Source organism: Cornus florida, unplaced genomic scaffold, assembly GCF_030987335.1.
Source record: "Cornus florida cultivar Cherokee Brave unplaced genomic scaffold, ASM3098733v1 CherokeeBrave_3.0.0_Hap2_Chr07, whole genome shotgun sequence".
NCBI classification, from domain to species: domain Eukaryota; kingdom Viridiplantae; phylum Streptophyta; class Magnoliopsida; order Cornales; family Cornaceae; genus Cornus; species Cornus florida.
Genome location: NW_026775577.1, coordinates 50,919,390 through 50,937,367, shown reverse-complemented (window position 1 = coordinate 50,937,367; position 17,978 = coordinate 50,919,390). Strand labels below are relative to the sequence as shown.

Sequence of the window (17,978 nt, the reverse complement as noted above, 5' to 3'; positions counted from 1 at the left end):
AGATCCACTTGGTTATCTCCCTCTTGCTCACCTTGATGTGCTACATCAGGCCGCACGCCTCTTTCGCCCCCCAGAGACGGTCGCGGTGCTACCGAACTTCTCGGTGCTCCATTCCAGCTCTCAATTCTGCATTTTCTTTTCTTAGAGCTTCGATCATGCTCATCAATTCATCAAGCTTCATCTGCTGCCCATTCTCCACTGGATTCAAACTCTCTCCTCCGATCATCATTCCGGATTGTAGCAAAGTCATTAACCGCAAATTTCTGATCAGATCTGAACTTCGCTAAAGCGAACACACTAGATCTGGATTCAAGCTTAGCTTAATTTCGACCGTGATTGGCCGGATCTGAATTACTCCGACAACAAACTCGCCAAATTCAGCAACCTCAACAAATCTCAACTACACAGCTCACTAAAACAAGCACAAATCAAAACTGCGTAGATCGAACGTCAACCTCTCCAAATCAACTGGAATTGAGATTCGGCCAGACAAATCACGATTTCACCGATCTTGATTAAGCCTTCAGCGATCAAGCTTTGTCTTCATGCACTACACTGGATCGAATCAATCTGAATCAAACATCAATCAATCCTCATCCATTTCCCATAGGCGGCGCCATTGAAGATGCAAGAATTTTCTCTCCCTATTTTGACAGAGTTTCATTACACTTCAAGAAATTTTTTTCCCCCTCTCTACTCTCTTTTCCTTCTATTTATACGCTATTTACAGTTTCCTAGAAGATTCCTAACTAACTTCTTCCATTGGGCTCATCCTCGAGACTTTTACAATAATGAGCTTGATCATCTTCAGGGGCTTTCAACTTCACTTCTTCAGCATTGGGCCTGCCTTATGAAAGCTTGGTTCGGGCCCAGGTCAATTACTAGGCCCATTCTTCATCATGTGAATTGGATCCGGTCCATGCCGGCTTTGGTATCCTCAACTAACTATTTCTTTTCTTTCTTCTTCAAATTTATATTTTTCCAAATTCTACTTCTTTGAATACTTCACCATTAGTATTTACTAATTCTTCTTTTTCTTCTCTCAAAAGTTTTTCATCACCATTAACTCATTTTGCTTCTATTTTAAACTCCACTTCTAAAATTTTCTCGTCTTCCATCTTTCTACTTTTCTCACCAAATTCTCCTTTTTCTAAATCTTCTTTTTCTTCTATCTCATTAAAATTCTCTTCATTTTCATCTTCGCAAACAATTTTTTCACAAAATCCATCTTCATTGTAATTTGGGAACCAATATTCAATGGATACTGACTTGAATTTATAATTAGAGGAAGACATAAATTCAAGCTTTCGCCATACCTGACTTGGAGAATTCAAATTTTCAACATGTTTCCAAACTTTTTCATGAATTGCATTATTCAATATCTTGAGTACCACTTCTTCTTTCTTTTTCAGAACTTTGTTTTGCTGACAACTTTTTGGATTTTTTATGACACCACGCCATAAATCACATGCTTTAAGATAAACGGAAATTATATTATTCCAATATGCATAATTTGAGAGAACTAATTTTTCATTCATTTTTTGGCCGGTGCCAAAATCACCTCCTCTTTGAATCTTCTTTGAATTGATTTTTCACGAGCCAGATATTATTTTGCTTCATGCTTCAAAATTGCTCCACCTTTCATAGTTTTAGATTAATAGAATCATTGAGGCTTTGATATCAATTTGTAAGAGGCTCTGATATTAATCTGTAGAAGGCTCTGATACCAATTTGTAGGAGGCTATGATATGAAGAAGGAGAACACAAACAACTTTTATATGAAACTCTCAAATTCTAAAATATTTTCTTTCTCACTTCTTACTTACAAAAGAATTCAAGAACATGTATTTATAGGCACTATTGCATGACTCTAGAAAGACACAAAAGACGAGACAATAAATAAAACACTAACTTTAACACAAGTGTTTCATCTCCCAATGAGATAGTTCATGTATTCCACACTTAAGTTGATTCATGAATTTGGTTTAATTTTCAAACACATCCCAAGTAAAAAAACCCCAGAAAACCTAAACAAATTCCCCAACTGTTTTTACTAGTTGCTCTCAAAATGGAGGGCCTCCTTCATGAATCTGTCAAAGTTGTTAAAAGATGATCCCCCACTATCAGTAGCATCTTCAGCTTTCTTCTTCCAATCCTGAGCCCTGCTTCTCATTTGCTTCCCTTTATCCCCTTCCATCATTTCCTTAACAAGAGCTTCAATTTCGCCACGCTTTACATCCTGATCTACCTCCATTCCTATCCCCCACTCAGTGCAAGCATACCGGCAATTGGTTTGTTGATCAGCAAAGAAAGGCCAGCAGATCACAGGCACACCTCCACAAACACTTTCCATCATAGAATTCCATCCACAATGTGTCAAAAAAGCACCAACTGATGGGTGTAGTAGGACTTGTTCTTGTGTGCACCAACTCGCTACAAATCCTCTATCCTTTGTCTCCTCAAAGAATTCTGGAGGCAACAACGCTGAATGGCCCCTTACAACATCAGGTCGAACAATCCATAAAAATGGGTGCTTACTATTTGCAAGCCCCCAAGCAAATTCTTTCAAGTGTTGTGCAGACATTATTGTTACACTTCCATAGTTCACATACACAACTGAGCTAGGTTCTCTTTGGTCTAGCCATTCAAGACATGCTGAGTCTTCTTTCCACAAGCTTGAATTAATTGACTTGACTTTGGGATCAGTCACATACCTTTCTAGCAAGGAAAGAGGACCTGTAGTGTAAATTCTAGGAAACTTAGCTGTGATCGCCTCCAATACTTCTTGTTCGAATGCTTCAAAAGTGTTTAAAATAATTGCAGGAGCATTTAAGCAGTTCTGTGCTTCCTCTCCCAGGAAGTCAAACATGGTGTCGTTGGGGTCATTGTTCCTAACAAAACTTGGCAGGTCCTTCAGCCGAATGTTTCTCATGCCGGTGATCCAATCAATAGGTGTATCAAGAGTACCATCGACTAGGAAGCTTTCATCTGCCATCCAGAGACGATGAAATTATATTCTTCTTAGACAATGTATCAGCTTGTTCAAAAATTATATTGTCACATCATTGCGACTGTATTAAATAAGTCTTTGTTGATCATTTTGCAATCTACCATGTAAGTAAGGAAAATGCTTTAAAACCAATGAGTTGAAGTGATCAATCAAAATTATTCGGTCAAGCAATTCTCTTCAACACTTTTGCCCATGGATGACAAATGGGCGGGCTGGGCCGGGTTTGGGTTGGGTTAAAAATGGGCGGGTTAAACATAGTTCAAGACCCATATTTAACCTATTCAGAACGGGTTTAAAATGGACGGGTCAAAAATGTATACGGTTAACCCGTTATGACCCGTGGACCCATTAATAATTATTATTATTATTTTGCATATTTGTAAAAAAATGTAATTTACATATTTGCAAAAAAAAAAAAAAAAAATTGGACCCGTGAAACCCGATCGACCTGCCCAAAATATTGACATTTTAAAAATAAATTTTCTTAAAAACTTTGATGTTTACAAACATGTAAAAGGAAAATGTAATTTGCATATTTGAAAAAAAAAAAAAAAAAAAAATTGACCCGTGAAACCCAAATGACCTACCCAAAATATTGATGTTTAAAAATAAAATTTTCTTCAAAATTTTGATATTTACAAACATGGAAAAGGAAAATGTAATTTGCATATTTGAAAAAAAAAAAAAAAAAAAATTGGACCCGTGAAACCAGAACGACCCGTCCAAAATATTGATTTTTTAAAAATAAAATTTTCTTAAAAACTTTGATGTTTACAAACATTGAAAAGGAAAATGTAATTTGCATATTTGAAAAAAAAAATAAATAAATAAAATAAACTTTGACCTGTGAAACCCAATCGACCCGATCAAAATATTGATGTTTTAGAAATAAAATTTTCTTAAAAACTTTGATGTTTACAAACATAGAAACGGAAAATGCAATTTGCATATTTGAACAAAAAAAAAAAAAAAATTTGACTCGTGAAACCTGATTGACCCGGCCAAAAAATAAAATTTTCTTAAAAACTTTGATGTTTACAAACATGGACAAGGAAAATGTAATTTGCGTATTTAAAAAAATAATAATAATAAATAATTTGACCCGTGAAACCTGATCGACCCGGCCAAAATATTGATGTTTTAAAAATAAAATTTTGTTAAAAACTTTAATGTTTACAAACATGGAAATGGAAAATGTAATTTGCATATTTGAAAAATAAAAAAATAAAAAATAAATAAAAAAATAAAAAATAAAAAAAAATTGAACCATGAAACTCGACCGACCCGTCCAAAATATTGATGTTTAAAAAATAAAAATTTTTATGTTTACAAACTTGGAGAAGGAAAATATCATTTGTATATTTGTTAAAAAAAAATTTTGACCCGTGAAACCCGATCGACCCACCCAAAATATTGATGTTTTAAAAATAAAATTTTCTTAAGAATTTTGATGTTTACAAATATGGAAAAGAAAAATATAATTTGCATATTTAGGGAAAAAAAATTTGACCCGTGAAATCAGCACAAAATATTTGGGCTGGCCCAACCCAACCCAATTTCGGGTTGAGGTTAGGTTGGGACTGGGCTGAGTTGGGTCAACCTAACTTGCAGTCCTAATTGTGAGTGAATGAATTTTAGAGAAAGAGAAATGAGTTGAGTGCAATATAAAATAGATGTGTGTTGTGTGTCTATTATGTGATGGGTGAAATATTAGTTAAATATGAGTAACCATATTCAACCCAGACCTTCAAATTAAGTAATTAAATATTATCCAACTCATTTTTGACCCATTTTAAATATGTTTCACTCAAAACTATTAAAAAATGAATGAATATGAACGAGTTGATGATTTATGACCCATTTTACCATTCCTATTTTTGCCCAAGTAAGACCACTCAAAAAGTAAAAATAGGCCTATGTAGCTGTGACCATATGATTTGCAATAACAGAAAGAAAGATGCATTAAAAGTTGCTTGGTCTTCATTTAAGAGTAATATATATATATATATATATATATATATATATATTGCCTTTTAGTTTAGAATTGGGCGGATCGTGTGTTTTGGTCCTGTGTTACTAGTTCATGGCTAGTGCGACGCACTACCATGTAGTGTAACAAAAACATAAAAGAAAATGTATTTTTATTATTTAGATTGCTACATAAGGGATATAACATTGTTGTTGTACGTATAAGCAAATTCATAATAGGGTAGACACAGGAAAATAAAAAAAAAATTGGCATAGGAGAAGATTTGGGTTATGTACTTAAACATTGGAAAAAAATTCAATCTCTAATATGAAAAAATAAATGTGCATGAGAGGGGTTGGGGGCTCCACATGCAACAGTTTTGGAACTTCGCCTTACAGGAGGGAGAGAAATTAAAGCACTGACCATGATTTATTTATTTTATTTTATTTTAATGAAGACTATGGCGTTGCTTGTTATTTAAATTTTGGAGTTTGTTAGATAGTTAATAACTAATCTCTTTTTACCAAATTTTTCTTGGCTACCAAACAAGAACTCACCAAAACCTTGACAAAAGGTAAAGCTATGGAGGACCCATATTATTAGCGGGATGTACAAATATGTGGTCCAACTGGGGAACCAGTCCCAACCACACTAGACCGTATGGTCCAATCTGTGAATCGAATTGATTCTGATTTAAGGTCGAACTATTAAATAATTATATATTATATTTTTGGTGTGGTTTTTTTTTTTAAAAAAAAAAAAATGAATTATAATTTCTTCATATTTATGAAATTTGTTCTTAGTTTTACGTTACATTCACCCAATACAGCTTTTGCACCATGTGACATAGTTTGAGTCTCAATCTAATATTTGCAGAAAAAGTAAATGAAAAAGAAGTAAACATAGGGCGATGAAACTATAAAATTCAGCGGTTAATCATATGTTATGAACTTATGATAGTGGTAAAGTTTTGGAATTTTTACTTATAAATGGTACTATTGACTGATATTTATTATTTGATGGAGTTAAAATAGTTCTGAAAAAATAAAGATATGTTATTCCCACATAAGTATTACTTTCAGACACATATGTATCACTTTTTGTCATCAAGTATCACTATTTGTGATACAGGAATCACTTTTTGTCATCAAATACCACCTTTTGTGATGTATAAAAAAATGGTACTTAATGCACAAAAAGTTAATATTTTGATCAACTTTATTTTTTTCAAGTTATGAAATTTTGACTCCATCACCTTGTGTCATCAAATATCAAAGGATAAATATGGGCCTAAATATTACAGCATAACATAAGAAACCATATGGGACTACAAAACCAACCAGAAAAAGTACCTTTAAATGGAATAATGCGTCTTTTGACGACTTCACGAAAATTCAGATATCCCATGAAGGAACATGCAGAGGCGGTCCAAAATTGAACCTCTGGAATGCCAAAATCTTTGGCTGCTTCTATGCCAAAGCTCATGATTCCATCCGAAACTATGCACGAAACAGGAGGCACATCTGCTGATGAATTCAGCTTAGCTAACAAATCTTTAAATGGAGCCAAACAGTTTTTTCGGGTTGAGTCACATAACGGAGGGACATCTTGGGTTGCGTCGTGGTCTGATGGTGGCAAACCATCCGGTATGGTCTGGAACCGGAAGTCGGGCAAGCCCTTAACTGAGTCTGGTCCCTTGGACCTAACCAACCTTCTATGGTTGAACTCAGTGTTGACAAAGGTGATATGGAAGCCTCTTGAGTATAGAAGCTTGGCCAGTTGCATCATGGGGCTAACATGGCCTTGTGCTGGGAATGGTACACATACTGCATGAGGCTTTCTGGTTGTAGCTGAACTCATGTTCAAAAACAGATATAGAATTGATATAGCTAAGCCACTACAAGTTTTAGTGGTTTCTATAATATTAGTTTTTGTGTTATTTATGGAGATGATATTTTGATCCACGCCGTCACCTTTGACTTGGGGACTTTTTCTCTTATCCCCGGTGCTTGGTGGCAGTGAGTTGTGATTTTGTTTGTTTACATGCGTGGCTCGATGAGTATCTCTTCTTTTCTTCTTTTGGGTTGATATACAAGTCATGTAGATATAAAGCGCAGTCGCTTATCAGCTGTCACGTGTAGTTGACTTTTCCAACAACGGATTACTTCCACGACATTTTTTCTTGGGCCTTTCGTCAATGTATAATTACCATCTTGCCCTACTATCTTTACCGACGAAATAAAAACACCAGTGAAATTTTCCCCCTCCTCTCTCTCTAACCTCGCATTCTGTGTCAAATTTTCTTACCAAAAATAATATGAAAACACCAGTAATAACACCCACATTACAAAATTTTAAACTAGCAAACCAAAATTATTAAGTTCCAACACCATAAATCAGGCAACATAATCATACCAAATTAGGTACCAATTTACTGGGAAACAGAGCCAAAAATGTATATAACAAAGCAGAATCCGGCGATGAGAGAGTTGTCGACGCAGACAGCGATGAGTTGTTGATAGTTCCATCGTGGCCGGCGAAGTGATTGACGGCACAGAGGGAGCATTGAGCAACGGGGTGAAGAAGGCCGGACCGGCGAGGATTGCGTGGTAGCGATGGAGGCCGGAGGCGAAGAAGGGGAAGATTTTCTCGACGTAACCGACGCAGAGGACGGGGAAGGTGCCAAGGCGGATGACGCCGGAAAGAAATTTCCAGGTGGCCATAAGGGAGCAGCAGAAGGCGCGGTGCCCAGAGGACGAAGCCGCCGTTGCTGGGGTAGGCGGTGGCGAGCTCATGAGGAAGATGAGGGTTAGTTTTTTGTTGGTGGTGGTGGAGCTGTGTCTCCAGTGGTGGTCATGGGTGGTTTTGTGATGTGGGATTGAATTTCTAGAATAACGATTGTTTGGCGAGAAAATTGGATCAGAGATTATAGGATTGAGGGACCATCTTCATCTCACAAGATTAGTAATTAATTGCAAAAATTCAACACTTTACTGGTTTTTTTTTTTTTTTTTTAGCGCGGTGAAAATCACCATCATTTTTACCATTTTAGAAAAAACTTTAAATATTATACTTCATATCTATAAACACATTTAAATATTTTATCCAAAATATGTCTATTTTTTTCCAAAATATGTTGTCTTCTTTCTTTCTCTCCCTAAAAACTTTATCAGCTTTTATTAATGGACTCTTCAAGGACTCACAGTAACTTTTAAACTTCAAAGCTTCACTTCAAAATCCAAACACACCTTAAAAACCCATATAATTTCACTAAATATTATGCATAAACTCCAAAGTATTATCCGTAGATCTAAGCTTTGTTCATGTAAATTTTGATTTTTAATCTATTTTTTCTTATAGGACTAAAGAGCACAAATATCATTAGTTTGCATTCTTTTTAGTAGAATTTTGTTTGGATTTTACGTATAATATAAGTGAAGATGCGAGAAACTCCTTCTATTCTTTCTCTCTCTAGAATTCTTACACCTCAACCCGGAAAAATCCCTCTCCTCTTCATTCCAATTCCTATTTATAGACACTTACAAGATATTTACAAGATATTTACAAGATATTTACTAATTGCTGGACCTGGGCCTATTCCTCTGTAAGCCCTGGTCACCCTTGATGGGCTTACTCCCGCTCGGCCCATATGGCAGTGTCTTTCTATGGGCTGACCCAGCTGTTCGGACTGAAGGTTGCGTTTTGCGAGTCGGACCTGGCCCGTGTCATCCGGGGCCTCCTCAACTGCCCCCATAATTGCCCCTTATTTAATAAGGGGTAATTATTGATGGCGTCTCATCATGACGCTGACGGCTCGAGATAACCACGTGGGGAGCGAACGGTCAGATCCAGAATCAATGTTCCGGGGCTCGAGGGATTTCTTGCCTTCCCGACGCTTCGGCCCTCGGGCCCCCTTGCCTTTATAATGCTCTAGAATTCCACTTCACTTCCCTTTACCGTCTCCATCATCAGTTAAATCTCCCTCTTTCTAGAACTGTGCTAAGCCTTTTCCGGTGAAATCCTTCGAGAGTCATTCTCCCAGCGATCTTGCAGTCCTACGAGGTTAGTTTCGTTCTTTTTACTTTCGGCAGGCTTCCATTTTCCCTCTTTTAGATTCTTCTAGCACTTCCACCATGGTTGTAGATCTGGGTGTTCTTCGTATGAGACTTAGACTTCCTGACAACATCGAAGTTAGGGTTTGCCCCCAAGACGTTAATATTACGACCGGCGCCGGCCTCCTGCCCGGCGAAGTCTTATTCACGAACCTTCAACTGAATGTTGTTAGGTTCCCTCTGCACCCTTGCTTTAGTTATGTCTTCAATAGATTGGGGATATCCCCTCTGCAGGTCAACCCCAACTTCTTTAGGATCATATCTGTTATGCTCTTATTGATGCGTGACAGAAATCTGGACCTTGACCTCATAGACCTCCTTCTGTGCTATAAGGTCAGTAAGATCCGTACTAACGAGCCGTTCTACCACCTCTACCCGTTCGAGAAGATGTCCATATGCACTGACACAATAAAATCTGAAAAGGGTTGGAGGGATAGCATAGTGGGCATTAGTGGGGCTTGGTCTTCGCCGGCTGCAGAGGATTACCCAATCCCGAGCGCCTTTGGTGTCTGCTCTGTCTCCTCCTATAAAAAATTCAAATCCCATAAACATGACTGCCCCTGTGAAACATGCGTTCCTCGTTTTTGCACTTACTTATGCCGCTCCTTGGGAATACCTTGTGATGATTTGAGCTATAGTGTTTGCAGGGATAGGAGTAACTACTTGAAGAGATACGTTCTGAACGATATTCCTTCCTGCTCAGATCTCCTCACTTCAGACAACCTCTTTGCGCTCTCATCACTCGGCTACAATATGAGCAGACTGCAGATTCCCTCTTTTGGCAGGAGGAAAAATACTCCCCCAGCCACTCCTGCTGCTGGGGCGACCTCCTCTCCAGCGTCGGCTTCTTCTTCAGCCACCATATCTGACACTGTCCCGAGCGCAGTGGCCACTAACCCTGTTGCCAGCGCCCCTGCTGCCAACCAGAACGCGCCCTCCCCAGCTACCATAGCTCCTGCTGCTGCGGGGGGCGGTCGGGACAAAGAGCGAGGCAAAAGGCCTCATCCTGACAGTGAAATTGATCCTGAGGAGGAGCTTCTTATTAGAAGGACCCGAGTCTCTGGGCCGGGTACTCTCTTGCACCGAGCGATCAGAGCTCCTTCTCCCTCTGGGCCTCCTGCAGCTGGTGGCTCTGCTTCTGCTTCAGGCCCCCCTTCTATCCCCAGCTTACCGCCATGGGCCCCTCGGTACACCCGAACGGATGGGACGTTCGTGAAACCGAACGAGACCATGCTGAAGGATGGCCAGACCGCTATGGCCTACTACAGGAGCATGTGGACTCCGAAGGACATTGAGGCGGCAAAGGGCCTTTCCCAGAATGACGTGTTCAGTCGCTTCCCCCAATTTGCTATGGAGGTGACTTTTATTTTCTAACTCATGAATTCTCTTTTATTACTTGGTCTTGCCTTCGCCCGTTCTGACTATTGGTTTAACCGTTCTTATTGTGCGCCTATGCAGACATTGTTCGGGATGATGGCCATGCAGAAGCAGGTGGAGATGGGGAATGCCAGGGCCCGAAAGTATTCTGACAGCCTGGAGGTGGCTAATAAAGAAAACGACCTCCTTGCCATGAAGAATACCGAGGTGCTGGTTCGGCTTGACAAAGCCGAGCAAGAGAGAGATGTCCTGAAAAAGGAGAATGATTCCCTTCAGGATGAGAAGGACGCCCTCCAGCTTGAGAAGAGCGTCTGGCAGACTGAGCAGGAATCACTCAGAGAAGAGAAGGCAGAACTCCAACGCCTTCTAGCTGATGAACAGTCTGCTCGGATGGCTTTTGAAAAAAGAGCTCTGGACGAGCGTACCGCTCTGATCGACGCTATCAGCAGAGTGGGTGGTGGGATGCTGGCCCTTCACGCTCGGTTCTCCAGGGTCGGTGCTCTTCGGTATGCTCAAGGATTCCGGGAAGGTTTCGCCGACCGGGTTCCGGATGAGGGACAGACCAGCTCCACTCCGGATGAGGTAGACAAGGATCTGGGGATCGAACCTCTGGGGGTCTATGTCGACCCAGAACCTACCGAAGCGGAACGTATATTTGATGAGTGCCAGGACATCGCATCCTCAAGGATCATCACAGCTCCTCCTGCCGCTCTGCCACTGACCGCTCCCCAATCGTCAACCGTGGCTCCCTCTGTAGCCACTGCTGACGCTGAACCCCAGCCGAACGACTCAGTTATTCACCTGAATTCCCCACCTCATGAAGGTGAGGCGGCTGATGGGGCCGAGGAGGCGAGTCGGCAAGACCAAGATGCTGTTGGTACTGAGGCGTCTGGCTAGGGCTCCTTCGAATTCTTCTAGTTCATATCTTCTTGTAATGATGGACATCTCTCTTTTGTAAACTAAATGTTCAATATTAATGAAATGGCCGAACTCTTTTTCTCTATGTGTTGTGCTCTGTTCAACTTATCTTCAGTATATACATATCTTTTCTCTCTTTTTCTTTTTATATTAGCTTCGCTGTGTTTGTACGGCAAGTGCCTGGCGCTCGGCTAGAATGCCACTTGCCACTTGGCTTTAAATTTTTAGCAAGTGTCTGGCGTTCGGCTTATAGTGCCAGCTGCCACTTATCTTGCTTAAGTGCCTGGCGCTCGGCTAGAATGCCACTTGCCACTTGGCTTTAAATTTTTAGCAAGTGTCTGGGGTTCGGCTTATAGTGCCAGCTGCCACTTATCTTGCTTAAGTGCCTGGCGCTCGGCTAGAATGCCACTTGCCACTTGGCTTTAAATTTTTAGCAAGTGTCTGGGGTTCGGCTTATAGTGCCAGCTGCCACTTATCTTGCTTAAGTGCCTGGCGCTCGGCTAGAATGCCACTTGCCACTTGGCTTTAAATTTTTAGCAAGTGTCTGGCGTTCGGCTTATAGTGCCAGCTGCCACTTGTCTTGCTCAAGTGCCTGGCGCTCGGCTAGAATGCCACTTGCCACTTGGCTTTAAATTTTTAGCAAGTGTCTGGCGTTCGGCTTATAGTGCCAGCTGCCACTTGTCTTGCTTAAGTGCCTGGCGCTCGGCTAGAATGCCACTTGCCACTTGGCTTTAAATTTTTAGCAAGTGTCTGGCGTTCGGCTTATAGTGCCAGCTGCCACTTATCTTGCTTAAGTGCCTGGCGCTCGGCTAGAATGCCACTTGCCACTTGGCTTTAAATTTTTAGCAAGTGTCTGGCGTTCGGCTTATAGTGCCAGCTGCCACTTATCTTGCTTAAGTGCCTGGCGCTCGGCTAGAATGCCACTTGCCACTTGGCTTTAAATTTTTAGCAAGTGTCTGGCGTTCGGCTTATAGTGCCAGCTGCCACTTATCTTGCTTAAGTGCCTGGCGCTCGGCTAGAATGCCACTTGCCACTTGGCTTTAAATTTTTAGCAAGTGTCTGGCGTTCGGCTTATAGTGCCAGCTGCCACTTATCTTGCTTAAGTGCCTGGCGCTCGGCTAGAATGCCACTTGCCACTTGGCTTTAAATTTTTAGCAAGTGTCTGGCGTTCGGCTTATAGTGCCAGCTGCCACTTATCTTGCTTAAGTGCCTGGCGCTCGGCTAGAATGCCACTTGCCACTTGGCTTTAAATTTTTAGCAAGTGTCTGGCGTTCGGCTAGAATGCCACTTGCCACTTGGCTTTAAATTTTTAGCAAGTGTCTGGCGTTCGGCTTATAGTGCCAGCTGCCACTTATCTTGCTTAAGTGCCTGGCGCTCGGCTAGAATGCCACTTGCCACTTGGCTTTAAATTTTTAGCAAGTGTCTGGCGTTCGGCTTATAGTGCCAGCTGCCACTTATCTTGCTTAAGTGCCTGGCGCTCGGCTAGAATGCCACTTGCCACTTGGCTTTGAATTTTTATAGTAGACCATTGGAAAAGAAAATTCTCTTTTTTTTTGTAAATTCCAGTAACTTGCTCATTCATACGTATTTGATTGACAACAAATAACATCCTATTAAAGCCAGAACTTAGCTTCTATTGGTAGTACCTCTTCAGAGACGTGGCGTTCCAGGGCTTGCTGACCAACTTTCCCGCCATGGTTTCCAACGTATATGCCCCTTTGCCAATGACTTCTGCAATTCTGTATGGGCCTTCCCAGGGTGGCATCATTTTTTTGACCATCCCCACCTTTCTTTTCAGAACCAGATCGCCCGGGGCAAAATCCCTGTGTTTTACTCTCTTATTGTGACTATTCGCCAGCACTTGCTGATACGATGCTAGCCTTATAGCCGCTGCGTCCCTCCTTTCGTCTATCATATCGAGGTTCAGTCTTAACATCTTGTCGTTCTGATCTCGACTCCATGCTAAGCTTCTGATAGTGGGGACTAAATGCTCAACCGGTATAACTGCTTCGGTACCATACGCCATTGCGAACGGGCTCTCCCCAGTCGGCCGCCTTGGGGTGGTTCTGTAAGCCCATAGAACGTTCGGGAGTTCATCCAACCACTTCCCCTTATGATCTTCCAGCTTCTTCTTAATGCAGGCGAAAATGGTTCTGTTTGTGATTTCTGCTTGTCCGTTAGCCTGAGGATGACTTACTGCAGCCAGCTTCTGGTTGATTCCATACTCCTCCAGCAGCTTTCTTACTTGCCTGCTGTCGAGGTTTGTGCCATTGTCCATGACTATTGTTCTGGGAACACCGAAGCGGCAGATAATGTTGTTCCAGATAAATCGTCTCACCTGAGTCTGAGTCACGCTAGGATACGGTTCTGCCTCCACCCATTTAGTGAAATAATCCGTGGCCAGTAACACATACTTGTTCTGAGCTCTTGCAGTTGGCAGAGGACCGACCACATCCATCCCCCATTGCGCGAAAGGCCACGGCGAGGCCATTACGTGCAATTCCTCAGGTGGTTGGTGGATCATTGGTCCATATCGTTGGCACTTATCGCACCTTCGAGAGAACTCCTCCGCATCTCTTGACATGTTTGGCCAGAAATACCCTTGTGTCATTGCTTTATGCGCTAACGATCTTCCCCCAGAATGATTGCCACACACTCCCTCATGAATAGCTCGCAGTACCTGCTGCGACTCCGCGGGGGTGACACATTTCAAGTACGGGCCAGAATAGGACCTTCTGTACAGCTGGTTCCGCACGATGGCGTACTTGGCAGCATTCTTTTTGAGTTTCCTAGCTTCATCCCTTTGCATAGGCAAAACGCCATCTCGAATATAGGTAATGATTGGGTCAATCCAACTCGGTTCATACGGTATGACGTTGACTTGCCAAGGGTCCGAGTCCATCGGTTCTTCGAAAATGGACGGCTGGGTCACTATTCCCACTGGAATCACCCTCGCCAATGTTTCACCGCAACTCGAAGCACTGCATGCTAAACGGTCTGCATCTGCATTCTGTTCCCTCGGCAACTGTATGAATTCAATCTTTGCAAAGTCCTTGGCTCTACGCAGAACGGTAGAACGATATGCCCCCATCATGTCATCCTTGGCTGCGTACTCACCATTTACCTGCCGAATAATCAGCTGCGAGTCACTATACACTGTCAAACTTTTGATCTGTAGCTCTCTGGCCAACTTTAATCCATTTAGCAACGCCTCGTATTCCGCTTCATTATTGGTGGCTCGGAACTCAAGTCTGAGTGCTTGGCTCAAGGAAGTACCCTCTGGGGTTTGCAGTTTGATCCCAATCCCAGCCCCCATCTGGTTAGAGGAGCCATCCACAAAAAGTTTCCAAGAGCCGCTTCTAAGGTCCTCTTCCGTATCTTCGGCATCACATTCTAGTAGGAAATCGGCCACCGCTTGCCCTTTAATAGCTGTTCTCGGCTCGTACGTTATGTCAAATGAACTCAACTCTATGGCCCACTTTGTCATTCTGCCCGAGAGCTCTGGCTTGTGCATGAGCGTTCTGATTGGGAAAGTTGTTAGAACAGCTATGGGGTGGGATTCAAAATAATGCCTTAACTTTCTTTTTGCATGTACAAGTGCAAGTACCACAAACAACCACTTTAATGCCCCGCTTGGTCACAAGCCCACGCTACTGAGTTCGGCCTTTGAGTATCTTTTTTCTGCCTCCATCAGTGTTTTGCTTACATAAAATACCGGGTATTGCACCCCTTCCTTGCAACGAATCAGAACGGCACTCGTCGCGACACCAGATACTCCAAGATATAGAAATAACTTTTCTTCCGGTTCTGGGGCTGACAGGACTGGAGGATTCTGCATATATTGCTTTAAATGAGTCAATGCCTGTCGTTGCTCATCCCCCCAGACCTGCCTTCCATGGCTCCGAATCGTGTCAAAGAATGGTTTGCAGTGGTCTGACAACTTTGAAACAAATCGACTTAACGCAGCTATTCGTCCTGTTAGGGCTTGCACCTCTCTGATCGTCTTTGGCTCGGCATTCTTAATCAAAGCCTCTGCTTGAGCGGGGCTAACTTCGATGCCCCTGCGGTTGACCACGTGTCCCAGAAACTGCCCGGAACTCACACCGAACGAGCACTTGGTCGGATTGAGCCTCATTCCATATCGCCTTAGTACATCGAATACATCTTGCAGATGCTTCAGATGATCATCCTTTTTCCTACTCTTTACCACCATATCATCAATATAGGCTTCGACAATCTTACCCATTTGATTCTTAAAAACTTTGCTAACAAGTCGTTGATAAGTTGCTCCCGCATTCTTTAGCCCGAAAGGCATAACTTTGTAGCAGTATGTACCTCGCTCGGTGACAAAAGAAGTTTTTTCTTCATCTGCGGGGTCCATAGGAATCTGATTATAACCTGAATATGCGTCCAGAAAGGTCAAACGCTCATACCCAGTGGTGGCATCCACCATTTGATCAATCTTAGGCAGCGGGAAGCTGTCCTTCGGGCAGGCTTTGTTCAAATTGGTGAAATCAATGCATACTCGCCATTTCCCATTTTTCTTCTGCACTACAACGACGTTGGACAACCACTCAGGGTAGTGCACCTCTCTGATAAATCCCGCATCAAGCAGCCTATCGACTTCTTCCGCTATGATCTGATTACGTTCTGGAGCAAATCTTCGCTGCTTCTGTTTCACTGGTTTGAAACTGGGATTGACATTCAGGGAATGACAGGATACGGAAGGACTAATTCCAGGCATGTCTAGGTGACTCCATGCGAATACGTCGACATTGTGGGACAAAAAATCCACTAGCTCTTGCCGCTCTTCTCTGGTCAGTCTTATACCTACTCTGGCAGTTCGTTCTGGCCTGGACTGATCGATCTGCACATCCAGAAGGGGCTCCTCGGTCAAGTCGACTGACTCCTCCACCCTATTCTGTTCGGGCGGAGGTTTCTGTAATTGCTATCTGGGGCTTGTCGAACGGACGGGCGCCTTTCCTTTCCCAGCATGCTTTAATGTGACGGAATAACACTCTTTGGCTGCGACCTGATCCCCCCGAATGTCTATTACTCTATCCCCATCGGGCCCGAGGCACCTCATGACCTGATGCAGAGTTGAGGGTACACCCCGGACTCTGTGAATCCATCCTCTTCCCATCAGGAGATTATACGAGGGGTGAATTTCCACAACCACAAAAGTTTCCATAAGAGCTCGTTCTGCAGCTTGAACTTCTACTTCCACCATCCCGACGGGTTCCACCCTCTTCCCATCGAACCCTAATAAGGGATTTCCGGTGGGCTTGAGCCTCTCTGGTTTAATGTCGAGCCTGTCAAATGTGTCCCTCGGCATAACATTCGCACTACTCCCAGGATCGATCAGAACTCTGCGCACCAAGCAATCTGCCACTGTCAAACTGACTACCAACGGGTCGTCATGAGGCAGTTGAACACGCTGCAGGTCTGTCCAGTCGAACTTTATCTGCATTGACGGGCTCTGCTGGTGTAGAGTGGACACATTGCCGACCCTTTTCTTCATCTGCGCCTGCCGCAGGCGCACCCGTAGCAGCTCATCTGACTCTTCACTAGGCTCGGGTCGACCATGGATAACATTGATTATACGAACTGGTTGCGAATTGTGGGAGCTTTGTTTATGACTCCTTTTTATTTGTTCCACTGGTCGATTCTGCTCCATCGCCGAGCCTTGAACATAACTCGCAAACTCCCCTTTAGCTATCAACATCTCCACTTGCCTCCTCAGGTTCCTGCATTCGTTAGTCTGATGTCCGAAATCAGAATGAAAAGCACAATGTTTAGTTTGATCCCTCTGCTCGAGGGGTTGTCTAATTGGCAGTGGTGGATGAAACTTGTCCTTGTTCTCCTGATACAGCCTTGCCAGAGTGACCTTCAGCGGAGTAATCAACTCTTCCTCCCTGGACCTTTTTTCGGCCTTCCAAGTGGTCTGACGTTGTGGCTGAGCCTGCTTCTGCCTGATCTTTGCCTTGGACTTCTCCTCGGTCGACACAAGCGACGTTGTCCGAGCATTAGCTGCCTCCTCTTCTTCGAGGCGCACAAAGCCATCGGCTCTCTCATTGAGTTCATCCATGGTAGCCGGCGTGTTCACTACCAGACTGGTGTGAAAGGGAGTTCCGCGTGTCATGGCTAACTTGAAGGCTTGAACTGCCGTAGAAGGGTGGCATTCGATCACCATACTCTTAGTGAGATTAAACCTGGTAAGAAAGGCCTGGAGACGTTCATCCTTGTGCTGCCGCATCGTGAAGAGGCTCGAGATGTCCTTCGGCGGGCGTTTGTTCCCATAGTACTGACTTATGAACCGATCGCACAGGTCTCTGAAACTGCCAATGGAGCTCCTAGGCAAGTTTTTGAACCAGCTGAGCGCCGGTCCGGCCAGGCTTGTAGGGAAACATTTGCACATTAAAGAGTCGTTTTCCGTATTCAGGGCCATTTTCAACTGGATATGATACACATGATCGATCGGATCGGTCGTTCCGTCAAACAGAATAAAGACTGGCATAGCAAACTTCCTTGGATGCGGCGCATTCAAGATCTCGTCGGTGAATGGTGAATCCACCGTCCGAGCCGCGGATCG

The 17,978-nt window shown here is 42.9% G+C and overlaps 1 protein-coding gene across 1 annotated transcript; it reads right to left on the bottom strand.

The window, feature by feature from the left end:
• Positions 1 to 1,749: 1,749 nt before the first annotated feature.
• Positions 1,750 to 6,892, bottom strand: LOC132267180 (linamarin synthase 2-like). Its single transcript, XM_059768260.1, has 2 exons — positions 6,332 to 6,892; positions 1,750 to 2,988 (listed from the first exon to the last, which is right to left on the bottom strand). The coding sequence occupies exons 1-2, from the start codon at positions 6,837 to 6,839 to the stop codon at positions 2,054 to 2,056; spliced, it is 1,443 nt and encodes a 480-aa protein (XP_059624243.1). The 5' UTR covers positions 6,840 to 6,892; the 3' UTR covers positions 1,750 to 2,053.
• Between the last annotated feature and the right edge of the window lie 11,086 nt (positions 6,893 to 17,978).

Bases quoted from the DNA above. Each gene is read 5' to 3' on its own strand.
- LOC132267180 (XM_059768260.1), bottom strand. From the start codon at position 6,839: ATGAGTTCAGCTACAACCAGAAAGCCTCATGCAGTATGTGTACCATTC. The intron at 2,989-6,331 runs GTACTTTTTCTG...TCTGGATGGCAG, and splicing joins ACGCATTATTCCATTTAAAG to ATGAAAGCTTCCTAGTCGAT.